At 32.7% G+C, this 22,034-nt stretch overlaps 1 protein-coding gene and 1 long non-coding RNA gene across 3 annotated transcripts; one reads left to right on the top strand and one right to left on the bottom strand.

The window, feature by feature from the left end:
* Positions 1-455: 455 nt before the first annotated feature.
* On the bottom strand, positions 456-5,309 carry LOC128295615 (uncharacterized). The gene is made up of 3 exons (XR_008286166.1): positions 4,777-5,309; positions 2,850-2,997; positions 456-665 (listed from the first exon to the last, which is right to left on the bottom strand). It is a non-coding gene; the product is annotated as an uncharacterized LOC128295615 (long non-coding RNA).
* An 8,393-nt stretch (positions 5,310-13,702) lies between these two features.
* On the top strand, positions 13,703-16,539 carry LOC108479174 (uncharacterized). Of its 2 annotated transcripts, XM_053031145.1 has the most exons (4): positions 13,703-13,883; positions 13,978-14,575; positions 14,787-15,078; positions 16,331-16,539. In XM_053031145.1, the coding sequence occupies exons 2-4, from the start codon at positions 13,988-13,990 to the stop codon at positions 16,354-16,356; spliced, it is 906 nt and encodes a 301-aa protein (XP_052887105.1). In that variant the 5' UTR covers positions 13,703-13,883; positions 13,978-13,987; the 3' UTR covers positions 16,357-16,539. The 2 variants fall into 2 exon arrangements, with proteins under 2 accessions (XP_052887105.1, XP_052887104.1); XM_053031144.1 differs by lacking the exon at positions 13,703-13,883 and having other exon boundaries at positions 13,902-14,575.
* The last annotated feature ends 5,495 nt before the right edge of the window (positions 16,540-22,034 follow it).

The following is a 22,034-nucleotide window of genomic DNA, read 5'->3' as shown; positions in this document are numbered from 1 at the left end:
GTTTTCTTTTATAATTTTTAAATTCGATCTTTGTTTGTGTCTATTAGTTATATAAATAAATGATCTTATATTTAAGAAAAGGTTCAAAATTTTACTGTTACGATCCGATTCTAATTTACGGTAACGTCTCGTCCTATTAGATGTGATTACGGGATAGGGTGTTCTGATGTACATCCTGATTATCCTTTCATTCACCCTATAAAGTTTGAATTTGTAGAACAACCAGATGAGGTAAAATGGTCTTTGTGGTATCTCACTCATCTCCACCACAAAGCCATTCAATTTCTCATTCCTGATCTCTGTTATTTTCTGGTAAAACGCCATTAGAGGAAATGTTGAACCACACTATCAAAACGTTTTCACTTTTTTATGTTGGTTCTATCCTCTAACACAATGGTTGAACATGATTGATCAATATTACCAAGAAAATAAAGGAAATTATATGATCATCATCTTTTACAAGCCTCAGTATTTGGTTAAACGAGGAAGAGCAACCCAGTTAGGATCTTTTCCTACTGCTTGGATTCATAAAGTTCTTGTTGAGGATATCAGAAAACATGATGTGCAATATAGGATCATCCAAAAGTTCCTCTGCCAACTCAACAAGGTTATTCCATTTGAAGTATGACCACCTCCAAAGATTGATGCTCCAAGAGACATATGGCCTATAAGAAACAAACCTTATCACAAAGTAATCTTAAAAGCCATACATGACTATTATGAAATCATTCCAAATCCCTCAAAATGGTCCCAAGAATACCCGTAGTATTGCAGTAAAATCAATCTCTTAAAGATGCATCAAGAAGAACAAGACAATAATAAAAATGAGGATATGGATGAAGATAGCGGCACTTTTGAGGAACCAGACATGACAGCAAATAGTGATGATTTCATGGATAGTGTCCAGTACCTCTATTCAAACAGAAACAGGTGAAAGTAGTCATCTATAATTAGCTACTTTATATCTAATAGTACTGTTTACTTTGTAAAATAATGTCTATAGGACTGTTTGCTTTATGTAAAATATTACTGTTTACTATTTTGTTGTATTATTCCTCATTTGGCTATAAAAGGAGAAGAAATCAGTATGTAAAATCATCGAGCCTTCTATCAATAAAATATCAGTGTGTTTTAGCATCCATTGCCTTCTAAATTCTCTCATTTTCTCTAAGTCTTCTTCTTCTCAGAAAATTTTAGATGAGTTAATAAAAGAGTTACAATAAAGTATGCTCTGTGCTTGCCATATGATGGATCCTGCGCAACAGAAATATTGAAATTCTGATCAGTGATAACAATATCGCCGAGGATAGTATAAGTCTCTTGAATTAAGGATTTGAAGCTAAAAGGCAGTGCCTGTTTGAATGACCCAAGAGGAGAGGTCTGTGTTGGGTATAGCATACCTGCTTCAAATTCTTCTTTCTTGCAGTTCCTGTGACTATCCTCTCGGTTATTGGTATCAGAGCCACAGGTCCAACAACTCATCTATCAAATTTCTGTTAAGATAGAAAGATTTAGAGAAAACTTTCAATCATGACTGAAAATATGTTAGCAAGACCTTTAACCTCTTCAACTCCTCTTTCCCTACCAGACTTTCCTCTTAAATTCCATTTTGCAAAAACGATTTATTCCCTTTATGAGATAGAGTATTTAAATGAAGAAGATAAAGTCCATCCTACTGATCTTCCTACTGTAAATCCTTATGCTGATTATAGAAAATCTACTTTTTCTCCTGTAAAGTCTATCAGGACCCTAATCAAAGGTTCTGCTAAACAAGTAAGAGAATACATTCAAGCCTCAAGGTTTGATATTTATCCTATTACTGCAGCTTCACTAGAACAGTTTGTCACACTTGAAATTCCAGTAGAATTCCCAGCAGAGTGGAAACATGTAGGATATACTCATATCCATTTTGGAGCTATACGACTTGCTCTAAACTATCATGGCACAGCTAGAAAGCCTGTAGTGGCAAGAATTGCGCTCTTGGATTCCAGATATTTGGAATACCAAAATGCATGTATTGCTACTATTGAAGCAACTCTGAATTCTGATCTTGTAATGGTGAATTTATTTCCAAATTTTACCATGCATTGGCAGATCCCAATCTACCCACGGCCTTGAAATTCCAGATTCAAATAGCATGAGCACCACAAGTAGCATCAGCCATTGCTGCAACCCTCCATTACCAGATCGTCTACAGAATTCAAGATCATGCCTTTAATCTTTCAAGGCATGGAACAGATAAGTCTCTATTCATCTAAGTAAACACAAATGATCAGCCTCACTGTGTTCATGTTCCAAGGAAGATTCCAAAAAAAGAACTCATAAAACTCCTCCCGGAAAAATGGATTACTAGCTAAGAACAATTACTTGAGCATAGCCAACCAATCCAATCTACTACAAGTAAGATCACATCTAAGGGAGATGGAACAACTAAGATCAAGTTTGACCACAGTCATCTTCAAAGTCCAAAGAATCTTAATATTTTCCCGACCCAGTTGATGATGCAACTAATTGAATGCCCAACACAAGAAGATCCAGATTGTTGCTGCCCATTGTGTGAATCCGGCCCAGAAAGAAGCCTGATACAAAGTTTTTCTGCAGATGGAAAATCTTTGTATATGTTTAAAGACCCTGTAACTGGACATTGTTCTTGGGTTCTTAACTGCTCATGTGAACTATGTACAGATGATAGAATGACCGTCTGGATTGATAGCATGGACAAAACCGCATCAAAGCCAGGAAAGAAAAACAAAAACAAAAATTCCACTCAATCTAAGTTTTATAAGAGATGGATAGAAGGATATCCAGATATTGGTCTTCTCGGAGAAGATAATGGTAAATTTATTTACCTTGTTGATTACTCATCTCACAAATCTTTACCAAATACACAGGTTCCACCAGAACCTTGTAAACATCCTTCTCTTCCTACTTCAAAATCATCTGCTCTACTCTTGAGAAAACCCCAAAATCACCAAAACAAAAACTTTTCCCTCAGCCCTGTTACAGAAAGATAAACAAATGGGTTAAGAAAAACCCAAATTTTCTTGCTTCTCAAAATCCTGTCCCTACTATTTGTATGATGCAACCTACCGCATCATATGACTTGGAACAAAAGATATATATTAATAATAAAGAATCCATGTATTGAATTCCTACTAGCAACAATGGACTCCATTGCTAGATATAAAAGCGGTTATTCAGAAAGCAGTTGAGGGCTACTTAAGGAACTTTTAAGAACATTGCGATAGTTTTTATCGAAGGTCACTATGCAAACACAGCTATATGCAAATTAATGATAATGCTACTTTTTGTAGTATATAAATTAGCAATAAACTAATTTAATTAGTAATATTTAGTTACCCTCGTGACTTATTTTTAGTAAAGAAAAAATAATTTTTGCTTATTTTAAATAGGTATTAATTTTACAAGAGTTATTACTCATATTTCTAATTTCAAGTTTAAATTTGTGTTCTATATTCTTTATTTTATGTCCGACTATTATAATACATACCTTATAAATAAGTTTTTTCCTCATTATTACACTAGTAACCATTATTCTCAACAAGAACAAGGAAATCATTTTAATGATCCTCATGTGTAACACCCCGTTATTCGACCCAATTGCCGGGTTCAAGCAACGGGATATCTCATCGGTTAGAAAAAGGTAATTAAGGTATTTTAATTTTTAAGGTCAATTTGACAAATCCATCTTCAGCTTGTTAGATTAATCCGTAATTCACAATGGCAAAAATCATGAAATTCAACTTACAATTTATCTTTAATTTGTCTAAATTAATTGGACAGCAAAATACAACATTAACACAGAGTATTTAATCAACAATACAAGCACTTAACCGGCAAGAAACATAATCAATATGTCCTGATTTGTACAGCATAAACACATTAACAATGCAACATAGATAAGGCACTTAAACAACATAAACGACAGCACATTAGATCAAGTTCAGACACAATTACTCAGCTTAGATTGGGGTAATTTGGACACAATAAACTCCAACTGCCATACACCATTACTTGTACCATTTAATCCTCTTAAACTCTTTAAATTTTCACATGTAAACATTTTAAATGGCATTTTCGAACAACATTTTCATTCATTTAGACAACATTATTTTGCATTCAATTAACTTATTAATGCAGCACATATTAATTACCAATTACATTCTTCAGCAGCTTAATTTGGCATCAATTCAGACATCATTAATTAACATTATTGCAACCATTTCTCCTGTTGTAATTAATTGTACAACAATCCCCCAAACAACATAATTATACAACTATTGAACACCATTTAACCATCACATTAACTAACACTTAGACATAAATTTTGCAGCATTTACTTTGCTTTTATTCTCATCCAACAGCTTTCTAAATGACTGCTTTAACCCCTTAACAATCAGGTTTAGACACCATAAATTGCAACTAAATAAACATCATTAATTTGGCACATCAAATGGCACTCGGTCATACATCTGCAGCATTAAATTAGTCTTCTATTACCTTCCAGCTGCATTAATGGCAGCATTAAAAACTCCCATTCATAGGTTTCAGACATAATTAATACATCACTATTTATTCATTTCCATCCATACCAGTCGAACCACACAAGAAAGGAAAAGAAAAAAAAACTTTATCAGCAGACATACCATCTGCATGCAACACAGTTCATCATTCATCTTATACTAGCCTTACCAGTTTCGACATTTTAATAGAGCAGTTAAGAAAAAGAAAAGGAAAAAGATGTGAGAAACTCACAGAAATTTTTCCCCAGTTAATCCTAGCTTCTAATATGCTCCTACATCTTCTTGCTACAGCCCTCTTCCTCTCCTTTAGCTAACAAAATCAACTTTGTATTACAAAAGAGAAACATTTACAACAAAAATAATATCAAGGCTCTTTCTACCACATTTAAGAAATTTATGCACTAATAATCCATGCATTTAAGCGATTTAACCTTTCAAGCCAAGCTTCACCGTCCATCATCCATCAAAATTTCCTTCAAAAGCAACTATGATCCAGAGAAGAGCTTTGAGAAATTACCAGATCATTTGAAGAATATGCTCCTAGACGAGCTAAAACCAAAATTTATCTCCACATGCAATCGGTTTTGAGGTCTCTCCCTCCCTTCGAAAGCACTAGCAAGAACAAGGGAAGACAAATAGAAGAAATGAATCCCCTCACTATTTTTTTTCCGTCCAATCCCTCGTAAGGGAAAGTAAAATAACTAAAAATAACTCATGGTAATAGCCATCAGCAAACTAACACTATCACCCATCTATTTTTAAGCCATCATTAAACTAACACCATTACCATTTACTTTTATCATTTGTTTTACTTTTTTTTCATTTTACAAATAAATTAATTAATGTTTTATGTAATATAAGCATATATAATACTTAGTTACCCGGCCATATATTCACATATTAAATGTTTATTTTCCATCAAAGTCCTTATATTAATTTTTAATTATAGATTCCTAATAGTTCACACTTTTTATCATTTAAGCGATTTAGTCTCGTTCTTAAATTAATCACTAATTCAATAAAATTATCTGACCGAAATTCAATTCACCTATAAAATAACTCCGTAAATATTTAATAAAAATATTTACGGCATCGGTTTACGAAAATGAGGTTCTGAAACTAATTTTTTTTCAACACCACTAATTTTCAGGTCGTTATATCAAGGGTACCAGAGGTAAATGAAAACTGACAGAGACTATCAACAAGGTCGACAAGCATAGCAAAGAGCTCCTAATAATTAGTTTCAATCCTATCATAACTTAATGACTCCTGCACAAATTTTGAGCCAAATATAGCATTGGGGAATTTTAAAACCCCCGCCTCCTTTGAGACCCAACATTCTCAAGGATAATTCAATAGATGTATGTGCTTTCCACCATCAAAGAAGGAACACAACAGATGACTGCATTCATTTGAGAGATGTTATTAAGTCTGCAATGTTGGGAAATGTACTCATATTGTAGTAAACATGTAATATTTTTCTATGTAATTGAACGATGAATAAATAAATTAAGTTCATTTCATATTTCACTATTATGGCTTTTGTATTTCTGTCTTTCATGTTTTGCATGCATAGTGAAATTGTGACAAGCAAATATTAGCTCATTGATTGTCTAAGTTCAAACTGATGACAAGTGGCACTATAAGAGCGTTTGCATTGCAAGAAAGACAACTTATTTCAGTATATAATCTAAGCGAGTCCATAATCCCGTAAAAGAATCAAAGTGAGCGTTTGATTCAAATACTTAAAATGATTATTATGTCGTCTACAATTCCAATTGGGGAGATGACTAGTCTTGCCTATCGGAGTAGTTGAGTCCATGGGTAGAGATATAGATGTACTTATTGAAAGAATGATACATTGGACTAGACCCAAGATGAATTAATTCTGAATTCGTTTGTGAATTAATTCACTTTTGATGTTCATGGTGTGATTTACCTAAATCCTGATTTAGTTACTGACCATGCATATGTAACTCATGTACTTTGATATAAGTAGAGGCTAATGCTCTAAAGATGATCAAGCCTATAGCCGATATGTGTTAGGAAATGTGTCCATATTGTAGTAAACATGTAATTATTTTCTATGTATTTGAACGATGAATAAATAAATTTAACATTTCACTGTTATGTCTTTTGTATTCCTGACTTTCATATTTTGCATGGATAGTGAAATTGTCACAAGAAAATATTAGTTCATTGATTGTATAAGTTTAAACTGATGATAAGTGGCACTGTAAGAATGTTTACATTGCGAGAAAGACAACTTACTTCAATAGATAATCTAAACGAGTCTATAATCCTATAAAAGAATCAAAGTGAGCATTTGATTCAAATACTTAGAAGGATTATTATGTCATCTATAATTCAAATTGAGGAGATTGCTAGTCTTAGCTACCAGAGCAGTTGACTCCATGAGTAGAGACATAGATGTATTCATTGGCAGAATGATACATTGGACTGGAACCAAGATGAATTAATTCTGAATCTATTTTTGAATTAATTCACTTGTGACATTCATGGTGTGATTTACCTAAATTCTAAGTTATTCACTACCAATGCGTATATAACTTATGTGTTTTGATATAAGTGGATACTTATGCTCTAAAGATGATCGAGCCCATAGCCAGTATGTTGTGTACATGGCTTGTGTATGACATGGCTTTAGTAGCACCAGTGGAATTCATAGCTCAATTAAAGAGTTAACGATATCCTCTCATTGGCATTGTATGGATTAATAAAAATGGAACGTGGCCACAAGTTGTTTGTTCTCGAACAAACAATTTATCACAGTCATTTGTTGACAATGGTCATATTAATCATTAAGAAGACACAATAGTGACAATGAGATAAAATAGGATTGTATTGAGTGAATGAATTTTAATTCAAAAGAATCAAAGATATCATATAAGGGTAACACACATAACGAGGTCATTGGACAAAGTAGTTGGATGAATTGTTTTCGTAAAAAAAATACAATAAGGAGTTTTTAATCATAGTACTTCTTGTAGACTGACCCCATGATTAAGTAATTGCGAATTATCAGAACGATGCTTTTCGACATAATTTCATTTACTAAAGCCTAATTGTATATATCTGATTGGTCTTTCCGCTAGCTCAACAAAAGCTCAATCAGACTGTATTTGAATTAAAAGAAAATTCTATGAGTTTGAAAATAATTTAATTGGTCAATTTATTCAATGTGGAATTAACTTGAATGGTTGTAAGAATTATTCAACTAGAGAATTTGATTAATGATTTTTTTTGAAAAATCAATTTGGAAAATCTAAATGATTTTTGGGAAATTAATTTTTATCAAGTAAAGTTAAATTAATCGAATTAATTAAAATTAATATGACCTTTTTGAAAACTAATTTTCAAGTTAAACAATTGGCCCAATGGGCAATTGAACTTGAAAATTGGACCTGAGATCGTAAATTGGGCCCAAGAGCCCAAAATCGAGATCAAGACCCAAAAATTAGTCGAACCAGGCCTGGTATGTGAAACCAAACTGAACTGGTCAGGCCATCACTGGCCTAGACTGAATAGATAGACACCAAACTAACTTGAGGTGATGGTGACTGCGGCGGCGGCATTCCAGTGGCTGAAAAATGGTCAGCGACAATGGGTCTTCGGTAGTTGAGCAGTGAAAGAATTACATTCCTACTGGACTCTACCAAAGAATTTGATTTCAGATTAACTATTCCAAAAATAATATTATTTTAACAGATTTAATATTAAATTTAATTTAATACTCCTCTTAATAATATTTTATTAATTTAATATTAAAGTGATTAAGTTTAATCATAGCTGAACTTTCTAAACTCTCCCTGTATAAAGAGAGTCATGAGTCATTATTTTTCACACACTTGAATTCAAGAGAAATTTGTAGAGAGAAAATTGTCTGGAGAAATTATTTCAGAAAATTTCTAAAGATACTTGGCTCAAAAGTTTAGAGAAATTGTGAAATTACCTCACTGGTAAATTTTGTGAAAATTTTTCTGATTCGAAGTGAGCCCACACTCGGCAGACGTGAGCTTGAGGATAACGAAAAAGACTACTCGGTCGAAGCGTTCATCCTAGTCGAATAAAAAATGTACAATTTTGATTAAATGTTTATTAATTTAGATATCACAACCAAGTTCTTATTTTGGAAAAAAAAATTAAAACTCTAGTTTTTCCCTAAATTTATTTCCCACTGTGTTTTCCAAACCCAGTTTTTCAATAGTATGTTTGGTACATGACTTGTGTATGGCATGACTTTACCAACAATAATGGAATTCATAGCTTGATTAAAGAGTTAACAATATCCTCTCATTGACATTATGTGGATTGATAAATATGGAACATGGTCATGGGTCACAGGTTGCTTGTTCTCAAACAAGCAATTTATCATAGTCATTTCTTGGCAGTGATCATATTAATCATTAAGAAAGCACAATGGTGACAATGAGATAAAATAGAATTGTATTGAGTGAACAGATTTAACTCAAAGGAATCAAAGATATCATATGAGGGTAACACACACATGATGAGGTTATTGGACAAAGCAGTTGGATTATTTTTTTCGTAAAAAAGTATATAATAATGAGTTTTTAATCATGGTACTTCTAGTGGGCTGAATCCATAATTAAATAAATTGTGAATTATAGAAACAATGCTTCTCGACATAATTGTAATTACTAGAGCCTAATTGTATATGTCCGATTGGTCCTTCCACTAGCTCAACAAAAGCTCGATTAGACTGCATTTGAATCAGAAGAAAGTTCTACGACTTTGGAAACAATTTAATTGAGTCGATTTATTCGATTCATGAGAATTGTTCAACTAGAGAATTTGATTAAATAATTTTTAAAAAAATTAATTTGGAAAATCTTAGTGATTTTTGGGAAAATTATTTTTTATCAAGTAAAATTAAATTAATCAAATTAATTAAATAAGTATGATATTTTGCAAATTAATTTTCAAGTTAGACAATTGGCCCAATAGGTAATTAAAATTGAAAATTAGACTTAAAATAAAAAATTGGGCTCAAGAACCTAAAACCGAGATCGAGACCCAAAAATTGGTCGAACCGAGCCTAGTATGTGAACCTGGGTCAACGGTCCAACCGATGGCAGGATCGAGCTGGTCAAGTCATCACTAGCCGGACAGAACCGGCAACATCCGAATCGGCTCAGGGTGTCATGAGGGTGTCGCACCTACGATGGCACCACCTGACATGACAATGTCGGCTGTGGCAATGATGACATTTCGGTGGCTGGCGGATGATCCTTTGACAGTTGAACAGCGGAGGAGTCACACTCCTATTGGGAATCTACCAAATAATTTAATTTCAGATTAACTATTCCAAAAATATTATTTTAATAATTTTAATATTAAATTTAATTTAATTCTTATCTTGATAGTATTTTATTAATTTAATATTAAATTGATTATCTTAATATTAAATTTAATTTAATATTTATCTTATAGATAAATATTCTATTAATTTAATACTAAAATGATTAAGTTTAACAATAGTTGAACTCTTTAAAACTCTCCTTGTATAAAGAGAGCACTGGGTCATTATTTTTCACAAAGATGAATTCAAGAGAAAGATGTAGAAAGAAAAGTCTCTGAAGAAATTATTTCAAAAGATTTCTAGAGATATTATTTTATTTACAATTTGACCCAAAAGTTTAGAGAAATGGTGAAATTACCCCACTGATAATTCAGAACTTTTCTACGGTCTTCTCTTTGCGAATTCAAACCTTGACCATGCAAGGCCGAAAGCTAAGGAGATTCTTAAAGATTTTCTTTCCTCCTAATATGGTGAGATTTTACAGAAGAAGAAGATAAGAATGAAAATCATTCTCTTTCCTTCTTAAATACATACTCTCACATTTATCAAAGTGTTATTTTATTAACATTATAAGATGTGTTCATCGATGCATCAACCATTCACTAACATTGAAAGTGGACAGTTTCTATATATAACCTTTTAATGCCTAAAGGTCAAGGATGACTAACTATTACCTTCATTACAATTTAATCCTTAAACTAAAATCAATTATCAAATCAACTGAATTATCTAAATAGAATTTCTTATAACAATATAATAGACTAGCAACCATGAAATATGAAAACTTATGGACTCAACCATCAGTAAACGGGGTTCTAAAACCACCGTTTCTAGTACTGAAATTGGGTTGTTACAATCCTATATGCTTACCTTGTTTTCTTTCATTTCCTTATAGATCATCACCTTGCAAAACTCGTCAAGTCGAATCATCTCAAAACTCACACTATCATCAAATTTGTAGTTGTGCGATCATTTTGTAGTCTAGAATTGTGGCATGTATATAGGTGTTTTAGTGTGAACATTAACATGTGAATGTATCTATTACTTGGCAAATATGACATAGTTATTTTGTGTATGTGATGCCCTGGTGATTTGATACTTGTTTAACATTGGTTATGTTCTATGTTAAAGTAAGAAATGATCTATTACTTTATGTTTGGCATGAGGAATGACATAGATCGAGGTGGAAATGGTAGCTTGGTTAATGAATGAATGAAATGAATAGGTATTTGGAAATTGGTACCTTGAAATATGCTTGTAATATGAGACTTATCCTTGATTGTTGATGTTCATGCTTAAGGCATATAAACTTTTGATAGGTATAACATACATAAGTGTGTGTAATTAAAGTGAAATGGCATGTTTCAATATGGTATGGCATAAGTAAATATTGGTATTTGAATTGTTGTTGGTATATTTTTCATGACATTGAATTGTTTAAATCTAATTGATGAATAAGTATTGAATGTTTTGATAAGAAGTTGAATTTGAATGTTTGAATTTGTTTGGCATGTTTTCGTATGTTTTGAATCAAGTGAAAATGGTAATTAGGTGAACATATTGAAAGGTTTGGTTGGAAACTTTGGATTAGGTACTAAATTTTGCATTTTTGCCAAAAATAGGGGTCACATCTCAACGACTAGCCTCCCTTGTTGGAACATCATCTGATAGTAAGTGACATTGCGACATCAAATGACATAAATTTGTGACGTGACTTATTGTGTTGCCATTGTCATGAAAAGGAAGTGATGAAGTTGAGACGTCGGTCCTAAATTTTAAAACTTTACATTTTGGTCCTAATTCAAACTTGGATTAACAAAAGAGCTTTTGTAAGCTTGTATTAGACTCAAAAACGATTGTTTAACATAATTTGAACGTGATTAACACTTGATTGCATTTGTGAATGTTTAAATATTGCCTAAATGGTTGTTGTTGCTTCGGAAAAAAAATGTAGCATCCTATAGTTTGGACTCGATGATCAGGTCGAGCGAGAGGTGTTACAGTCACCCTAACATGTCTCATCCTAAGAGGTCACATCACCGTCACTGCCAAAGGTATCAAATCATACATTCATGTCAACGATCTTAGGACATATAGCTAAGTTTGTCCCCTACTATAAAAGAGTCAAGCAAACAACTAACGTAGATACCACTCCTTTCTAGTCTCTTGACTCTCTCAAAAATTGAAACCACTCTTTCTCGGTCTTCACTCCATTCGCCTTCGTTTAACTACCATATTCTCCCCCTTGTTCACTTTACTGGTTTACAAAATTAATGAAAACTTCATACGGATTAAGAAAGCTTTGGATGCGTATGCATCATCAAACAGGTAACAAGAAAGCTTGTTATATGGAAGGAAGTTAAAAATGACAGTTTGTAACAAAGATAATGCTTTTGTCATAATGTATTTGTTTATGGGGTTGGATTTATTAAGTATTTTTGAAGGAGTGTTAATAGGAAGGAAAATAGGTATACTACTTCAATGGAGTTGAATGAGGTGATGGAGAAGGTTAAGGAGGCTAGGGAGAGATTAGGGTATAAAATAAAGAAATGCAGAAAAGAGGTTCCCGAATTGGGGGAAAGGGAGGGTGGTGTTGACGGTGGAAGTGGTGGATATTGTAGAGTTATTTGTTTTGGTGGAGGTTAAGGTGGTGGAAAGCACAGTGGAGTTTGATGAAGGGCAATGGTTGGATTTAAAAGCCAGCCTTGGAGACATTTGTTTCTTGAGATAATCATGTTTTGGGGTGATGGTTTTATTTTGTTAATATATGAAAGTTCACTGTTTTCTTTCCTTTATTTTTTGGGTGAATTATTTTAGGGTTAGCATGAATCAATGTAAATATGATTTTTAGCTGCCGGATTTTCTTTTGTTAATTTCTTGGCAAACTTTTATAAATTCCCAAAATTTGATGTTAAAGAAGAAGATAATGATGGTGATAAAGAAGATGAATAGTGGTGAGTCAGAATAGTAAAAATTGATGATACGGTGTACTAAGTCAGATGTTATTATTGAGTGATGAGTGAGTGGGTTAAATGAAAAAATGTTCTAACAATGGTGATGAAATTGAACGAATTTATTTTTGGGTAATCAACTAGTCAGTTTACTCAAATATTTTTATTTAAACATTATTAAAGAAAATTAGGATTTAAATTCAAACTAATTTTTATATATTTTTTCATTTCCATTTAAATGCCTATAAAAGGCTGATTGATTATATTTTTCTTTCACTTTTGCTTAAATGTTGTGGAATTAAATGACAGATTCTTTATTTGTTTTAAAATTTTTAATTCTTTTCCATTGTTGAGTTAAGAAGTCTTCAAATTCACCTCATCACAAATGCGCATTCAAACATATCGTAGAATGTCAATCTCACTTGCCCATAAAAGTTTAAGAAAAATGAACAAACCTAACATAAAGCATTTTCTTTTTTGTCTGAGATCGTTTAATATTTGATAGTAACACTAAACTTCGATTAAATCTAGAATCGAGGTTACCTGAAGTGCAAGTTGTTTGTTTTCAACAATTATGTAAACATTCTTCTACATTTACATGTAGATATCATGTTAGTCAAACAATGCTTCATTGGTATCTTTTGAATGGTAGGATTCTATCAATTTTTTTTTTATAATTTTGCTAACAATTCTAATTAGAATTATCTATTATTGATTATAACCAAAATAAATGTAAAAAAAAAGTAGAGTGAAGATGAGATTTCAAAGCTTCAAAAGGTATTATTAGCTGTTTTAAACGTATTGAAATGACATGGCATATCGTTATATATATAGTAAAGATATATACCGAAAATAATGGACAGGTTTGAGACATGAGAAACAATTTTATATGCCTATTTTCCATTAAAATTTGGCTGCTTAAATTTCGGTCTCTCCTGTCTCCTCGTCAATAATATAAAACTTGTTAGGCCATCAAGCTTCCTCAATTTCCTTTCTTCCAAACAATATCTATTCTTGGTGAGTTCTTGATCATCTTAGATTCAGGTAAGAAATTTTGATAATTATTTTCATCAATGACACATTATAACTTTGGATTGTAGCATTTGCTTACAAATAGATTTTTGTTGATTTAATTTAGAGTGGTGGCCATGGAAATCTTTCAGAAAGCTAGCGTTGTTCGTTTATGTAGCCACCATGACAAATACTTAATTGCTGAAAATGATCAGGAAACCGTTGGACAAGACCGAGATGGGTCGTCGAGGAACTCACGGTGGGCAGTGGAGTTCGTCGATTCAAGCCCAGTCCATATTCGTCTCAAAAGTTGTTTCGGGAAATACTTGACGGCTTCGAACATGCCGCTTCTTATCGGAATGAGAGGGAAAAAAGTGCTGCAAACGTTGCCGAGAAGACTGGATTCTTCGGTGGAATGGGAACCCATCAGGGAAGGCGTTCAAGTTAGGTTCATGACACGTTACGGCCGGTATTTGCGAGCCAACGCAAAGCTCCCACCGTGGAGGGGTCACATTACACATGATATTCCGCATCGATCGGTGACCCAAGATTGGATTCTTTGGACTGTTGATGTTATAATACATCAGCCACGTGCTCTGCTTCCTCCTCCTCCTTTGGAAACAACAACTTCGGAGCAGTGTTCGGATAAAGAAGAGGATAATAACTCAAATTCGGATGATCCTGGCTCACCTTCAGAAATCTCACTTAGGGGCCCTAGACTTGAGGTTTCATAAACATGCATGCTTTTTATTTAATCCATGCATTTTTTTTATAAACAATAGAAAAAGAAGAAAAGATTTACAAACGTAGGGATGGGGATGGAACCCTGAATCTCATGTCAATCAATTTGAAATCCACACAAGTTTATCGCAATCCATGCATTTTCTTACAACATAATATTTTTTTATTGAATTGTTTTTGTTTTTTCATATGTAGAGTGGTGAGTCAACTAAGGGTTCACCCGCGGCATTTGAAGGAAGAAAAATTAGTTATGAAGTAGTTGATGAAAATGGTGATGTTGATAAGAAAATCGGGGAACGAACCTTCACATTTAAAGGCAGCGGGGTTGAGGAATTGAAGAAAGTTTTGAAGGTGGAAACGGAGGTGAATGAGGACATTTGGATTTGTTCACGTAACCCTTTGAATGGCAAGCTTTCTCCACTTCGATTGCATCTTCCTCCCAACAATGCAGCTATGCATGTTGTTGTTGTTCCTCAATCATCTAAAGGTAATTTTATTCTATAAATTATAATCCCCTTCATGTTTTCAATTTGATTTTACAATTTTTTATCTGATTTGGTTCGAAAAATATTGGTAAAAAAATACTTTCAATCCTTTTCAATTTTGAAATTGAACAAATTAATCTCTTTCAAAAAACCGAAGATAATTTCGAAAGGAGTTAGCCTAATATTAAGATAACTTAAAACTTTTATAACTTATCCTTCGTTAAATTACACTCTTAGTTCCACTACACTTTTGTTACTAAAAGAATTGAAATCTTACAATTGTGATCATGGAATTTTCTTATTGCTTTGGTTGGCTAAATGAACTACCAAGAATAGGATGCTGGTTAGAGAAATTGTAGAATTTCTTTACTCATGTTTCTTTTAGCCATTTTTAGTTTTGGTATAATATTAGTGGAAAATACATTAAGTTTGGATTGAGTATGGATAGGTATGTGTCATAAATGAATATAATTTTCTTTTCTTTTCCAAGTTCTTTAATTATTAGATTTATATGTCTAAATAGGTTTTAGATAAAATATTTCAATATAAAAATAAAAGTTCGGATAACATAGTAACAAAATCAAGACGGTGAGATATCATAGATTTTAAAAACACAAATATGGGACCAGCTTTATACATTAATATGTGTTCATTATGATATGTTCATTTCTTTCAAGTTTTTGTTATATGTTTAGATGATTATGATTTTGTTAAGGGTTTCGAGAGATGTCTTTGAAGTGTTATCCACCAAGTAATCAAGTGGATTCAATCAACCGAAAGTATTGTCCCTCGGTTGAGGAGTTTGTCCCCTGTGCTCTACTAAGAGCCAACGTGGCGTACGTCAACAACCACCTTGAGGGTTTGGTTCATAGAACCAGGAGTGCCTCAACCATATATAGACGTATGGCCACTAACCAAGAGGAGGAGTTCAAACCCTAGTGATGAGACACTCATGTCACCTCTTGGTGGATGGTCGTACATCCACATACATTCGAGGCACTCTCGACTTTTTAAACTAGGCCCTCAAGGCAACTGCTCATGGCACATTGAGTCTTGCAAGCATAGGGGACAAAACCCTCCACTGTGGGATAATACCTTCTGATGTTGGGGGCTTGGGCAGCTACCAGACGGATGACACTTCGAAGATTTCTTATGAATGAACCGATCCATGCTCAACAAATTCTAAACCCATGTTACCTCAATTTGTGATTTTTCCATACACTTATTATCATTGTTTTGTGGAATGTTTGCCAGCGGCAAATGAACTTGAGAGTCGTTGAACCTTTATGGCAATTTCACTCGACAGTGCCGCAAATGAATTGGCAGATATATGGTGATTGAAATGCTTCCAAAGTTTAATTGTTTTTTTGTTTTCTTTTGTTAGATTTTATATGAAATTTAATTTCCCTGTAATTCTTTCGTCCAGAATAATATTCTCTCCTCTTTCTTTAAAGAAAGAAAAATATACTACTAAGGTTAATTTAATATTGCAATAGAATATTTTAAAGGTATTTATAAGTAGGTTGAGGTCGAATTTAAAAAAGAATTTAAGTTTAGCTCGCCTAAAAAATTCATATTATTATTTAAAAATAATAAAATATATTTTATATCAATATATTTATTGATATATAGTATCAATAAAAGTGAGGAAGGATAGAAAGTTTCAAGAAGCAAAGAAGAAGAAGATCCAAAAATGGTGGTTTGGAGTTCCTCCCCCCTCCCAAAGAGTCTCTGGAGTTACATTTAAAAGGGGTTTTCTAGGTCAGATTTTGAGTTAAACTTCAGGTTGAACTTTGGGTCGGGTTATAATATATTTTATTTTATTTTAATTGTCTAACAATTTGTCTCCCACCTTGTCGAAGAAGAGTTATAAAGTGACTCTTCTAAAACAAACTTACATACATGGAACGTTTCATTGGGGGTTTACTATATAGGTTTTAACTTGAAACTTTGCTGAGAAAATTTGTTGTCCGATAGTGTGGTACAGGATTCAAAAATTGTACTATAGAATATCGCAAACCGTATTTCTTGTAAGTTGAATTTTTTTCCCTCACCTTGTCGAAGAAATTAGCGAACTGTTAGAATATCGAAAGTTGCGATCTTAAATCAGCGAAGCGTAAAAATTATAGACGCAATATTAAGTCAAGTGAACTGTTAAAATATAGAAGGTTGCGATCTTAAGTTGAACGAACCGTAAAAATGACAGTCGCGATATTAGATCAATTGAACTATTAAAATATCGAAGGTCGCAATCTTTAATCGAGCGAACCGTAAAAACCATAGCCGTAACATTAAATCGAGCAAACTGTTAGAATATCGAAGGTTGTGATCTTTAATCGAGCGAACCGTAAAAATCATAGCCGTAACATTAAATCGAGCAAACTGTTAGAATATCGAAGGTCGAGATCTTAAAATTAAGCGAACCGTAAATATGACAACCGCGATATTAAATCAAGCGAACTGTTAGAATATCGAATATCGCGATAGTAAATCAGCAAACCTACCGTGCCACCATTAAATACTATCCATAATTGCAATTATGTTTTGAGTATGACATTATAACCTTGAAGAGCTCACACGGTTGTCATTTCACATTTTTTATTCCAAGTAAGCAACATGGCATCTTTCAAAGCTATGGAAAATGATTTAATCAACTTCAAATTCCAAATGAGAGTCTCCGTTGGTAAAATATTAACCAAACCAGAAACGGAAGCAAATCAGTGAGGTTGCTAGAAATTCACTCAATTTTTTGTGTGGAAAGAAGCCTACCTTCAATAGCTACTTCTGCCATTTTCAATGGTTCACCTGATCTTATTAAAACAGAAGTTGTAATGTGAATCAAGTGATGTCAAACCAGCTAAATTTGCCCATGTTGGTGATACATTCAGATTTGGTGAAACAGTGGAACCTTCAAGCTTTGGGTGTCATTCAAGGCATCTTCAACTTGGATAAAACTTATAAATAAGTCAAGAATGATCATGAAGGACAAAAACCTTCAAATGGTTTGTTTCCGTGCGTAGGTTAGTTCAAAGTCAGATTGTTGAATCAGCATCCAAAGTTGATCCCGAACTCAAAGTGGTGAAGTATGTTTTTTTTTTTTTGGTAATGGCATGTACCAAGGATGTTATATATGTCATTTTGGAAAGTAAATGTAATGGTGTTACATGATGATAATGGTTCCTTTTATATACAAATATATGTGTTATGATGTAGTTTAATGTGGTATGTTAAAGTTAATGCATTAATAGATATGAAATGGGCAAAATTAGGGTTAAAAGGTATGAAAATTTGAATTAGTTTAAAAGGTGTTTTAATGAATTACTTGGACAATATATGTGAAACACTTATGAGAGTATAATAGTTAGGTCCTTAGATTAATAGTTTTAACATGTTTTAGGTGTATTTGAATGTGTTTTGGATTGGTTGAATAGTTGATTTTCGTGTTACTTGTTGCTCAAGGTTTGCAGGGTTGGTATACTTGATGAGTAAGGCTCATTTTGAGTCCACGCGGGCTAGCACACGAGTGTGTGACCAGACCATGTGAGACACACGGCTTATACACGAGCATGTGGTTAGGCCGTGTGTCACCTGCAACTTAAAATTTTTAAAATAGAATGCTCAAGTAATACCACATGGGCAGAGACAAAAGCGTGTCTCTCAACCATGTGAGAAATATGACCTAGCACACGGGCATGTGCCCTGGCCGTGTGAAAACTGCACTTAATTATCAAAAAATAAATTGACCACACGGCCTGAAGCACAGGAGTGTTTAGGGTCACACGGGCATGTCCCTGGGCCACACGGGCGTGTGAGCCCTGTACTTAGGAAAAATTTTAAAATTTAAAAAAAAAATTCTAGACTCCCGATTAAGTCCCGATTTATTTCTAACACATGATTTGGGCTTCGAGGGCTCAATAAAGGGACATTATGATATGTATGTTATATTATTATATGATTTTTCGTATTTATCCTGAAATGTTCAGTAATGCTCCGTAACCCTGTTCCGGCGAAGGATAAGGGTTAAGGGGTGTTACAGTGTCTCTGCCCGTGTGGATGAAAATGGGCCATTTTACTAGCCATTTTTCTCACCTAGCTTGTCATGTACCTACAACCAAAAATAAACATATGCACAAGCCATAACAAGGCACCAAAATCATGAATCAAGTCATATACATAGGGTATAATATTATACAACCAATATGCCCAAAGGCAACTCAAATGATAACATTAAAGAAAATATAAACATGTACACAATTTGGCCACATAAACCAACAATCCTCCAAGCAATTTGCATCAATACATACCATTAAATTTCCTTACTAAAACACAATCTATTTTGTACCAAAATGCCATTCTATAACTAGTATTAATCAATCATATAAATCATACACAATAAGATACTAATTCACCACATATACAACATATCATAAGGCACATATCCCCTGTGCATGTTTAGGCTTTCATTCCACCTTACAACAATCAAACAAACAAGCCAAACATCAACCATAATAAGGTTACTCACATACATACCAAACAATGCCATTATAGCATCAATATATCAAAACATAACCAAGTCAAATGGCCATTTCAACATTCAAACACATAGGCCAACATTATCCAAAATACTTGTACATGCCATTATAACCAAAATTAAACAACCTAATGTACCAAAAGAGTCGATGGATAGTGTGATTTTTCTCTGACAAGCGTCCAACCCGAATGAGCTTCCGATTCACTATAAGACACGGAGAATAACACAGAGTAAACACTTAAGCTTAGTAAGTTCGTATAACATAGAACATAACTTACCATTTAATCACATATTAGGTAAGTAACATAGCATAGTCCAACCATAATTTGGCCAAAGCCTATGCATAAACATCAAACAAGTTAGCCATGTAAACATATACATAAGCTAAGTAAACATGGATGAGCACAACATATAATTATGCTTCATATACATGTATCATCCATTTCCATATACCATGTAATTAACAACATTTCCATGTAATTCTTATAAATCCCTGTATAGTTCGTATCATGATAGTAATATTTAAGGAAAGATTGTATCTTCAATCCATAAAGATTGTATGTAACTTTTCCAAAGGCTAAACCTTGTTCTACTCTTTTCAAGAAAGAAGAATGGCAGAGGTGTTTCCTTAACAATTTTTTTGAACATATTCTTTAACAAATAATAATAATAATAGTGTGCCCACTATACTCTGAATTTCCACTTTTTTATTTATGCAAAATAGTTAATCTGTTAACTATTTTCATTTTGAGTGTTTAAGAGTCATAGCTTTTGCAAGAAAAAGTTATTGAATTAGCTCCAATTTTATTTAATTAATAAATATCATCTATTTATCAAGTTTGATTCAATTTAATATGTAGAAAACTCTAATAATCAATCAAATAGTATAATTCAATTTTAAAATTATAAATAATAAATTTAAATCACTTGTTTTAAATAGACAATTGTATCCATTTCTCCTTATAGTTCAAAATTTTAGGTTATATTCTCCTTTATATTTTTAGGTATATATTTTATTAAATTTTCTAACAATAAAAATATTTATGAATGGCTAGATAATTTTAAAGTATTTACATTAAAAATATATGGGTAATAATAAAATTGACATTAATTTATTTTTCAAATTGATCATTATTTTTTAAGTTAAATTTAGTCTAATTTTTTAAAAGAGTTGAATTGATATTTTTAATAGAGATATTAGTTAAAATATTAAATTTTTAAACATTACAACAGACAACAATTCAAATATATTTTAATTAATTTCTTTTCCAACCACTTTAAATTATTTATTATATTAAATAAAAATCATATATAAATATTTTAATAGTAACCATTATTTATAAAAATTTTAAGTATTATTTCAACAAATAAAAACATTATATTTTTTAAGGAACAAAAATACTACTTAAATCATATTGAGTATTAAAATTTGCTAAGAGAATGTGACATTAAATAAAACTTTTAATTTTATTTATATTAAAAATAATATTATTGTAACATCCGAAATTGGCCCTAGTCGAAATAGTGGTTTTGGGACCACAAATCCGACATCAAAATATTTATTTTATGATTTTTATGAGGCCTAGAGTATGAGTATATGCATGTGTTAAAGTTTCTTGAAGAAATTCTAAATATAAGGTGTCCAATTGGAAATTAGGAACTAAATTGAATAAATTGCAAAACTTGGATTCTAGAAGCAATTTGTATGAAATTGCTTGAGATTATGAATTAGAAGGTCTTGGAGAGCAATTTGCCCAAATTCTAAATTTTTGGACAAAACTGGGCTTGCATAGATGAAATTTTAAAGAAAGGGCATAAGGGCATTTTGGTCATTTTCCATTTTAATGAATTAATGTAACATCCTGATTTTCGGGTTTTTCGCGATTCCTGATATTTTAAGTAATTTTCTAAAATTTGGTATGTGATTATGGAATTCATAATTTGGGTGTGTAAATGGGCTTATGAAAGGCTTATGAGTTAGCCAAAACCCGGTTGAATTTTTAAATTTTGGACTTTGGAGTTAGGGGTTCTGGCTAGGTGCCCTTATATTAAGTTGTGGGTAAAGTGTATCACAAAAGAGCTTTGGTAGAGTGGCAAGGGTGACGCCACTAAGCTCCTAAAAGGTGGCGTGTGGAGCATAAGGAAGACACAGGATCGATTCCTGTGTTGGCAAATAAGAGTATTTATTTTTATGTGCGGGAAGGGTAAGTGTTGGAACCTAAGTGGATTTCAGTAAGAGGAGAGGTGGATCAAGTCAAACGCATGGATTAAGGAGGGATAAGAGGAGAGATTTTAGGGATTTGAGAGAAGGATAGAGCTTAGCCGTTTGGAAGGGGTTAGAGAGGGGAATTCGGCAGAAGGGTATTAGGTTAATAATTTCGGCATTAGGGTCTTAGCTGTGCCGTTTTCTCCTTTATTTTAGTTTTT

Source organism: Gossypium arboreum, chromosome 7 (assembly GCF_025698485.1).
Source record: "Gossypium arboreum isolate Shixiya-1 chromosome 7, ASM2569848v2, whole genome shotgun sequence".
NCBI classification, from domain to species: Eukaryota; Viridiplantae; Streptophyta; class Magnoliopsida; order Malvales; family Malvaceae; genus Gossypium; species Gossypium arboreum.
This window is presented reverse-complemented; position numbering and strand designations above follow the sequence as displayed.

Bases quoted from the DNA above. Each gene is read 5' to 3' on its own strand.
- LOC108479174 (XM_053031145.1), top strand. From the start codon at position 13,988: ATGGAAATCTTTCAGAAAGCTAGCGTTGTTCGTTTATGTAGCCACCAT. The intron at 14,576-14,786 runs GTTTCATAAACA...TTTCATATGTAG, and splicing joins TTAGGGGCCCTAGACTTGAG to AGTGGTGAGTCAACTAAGGG. The intron at 15,079-16,330 runs GTAATTTTATTC...AATGTTTGCCAG, and splicing joins TGTTCCTCAATCATCTAAAG to CGGCAAATGAACTTGAGAGT.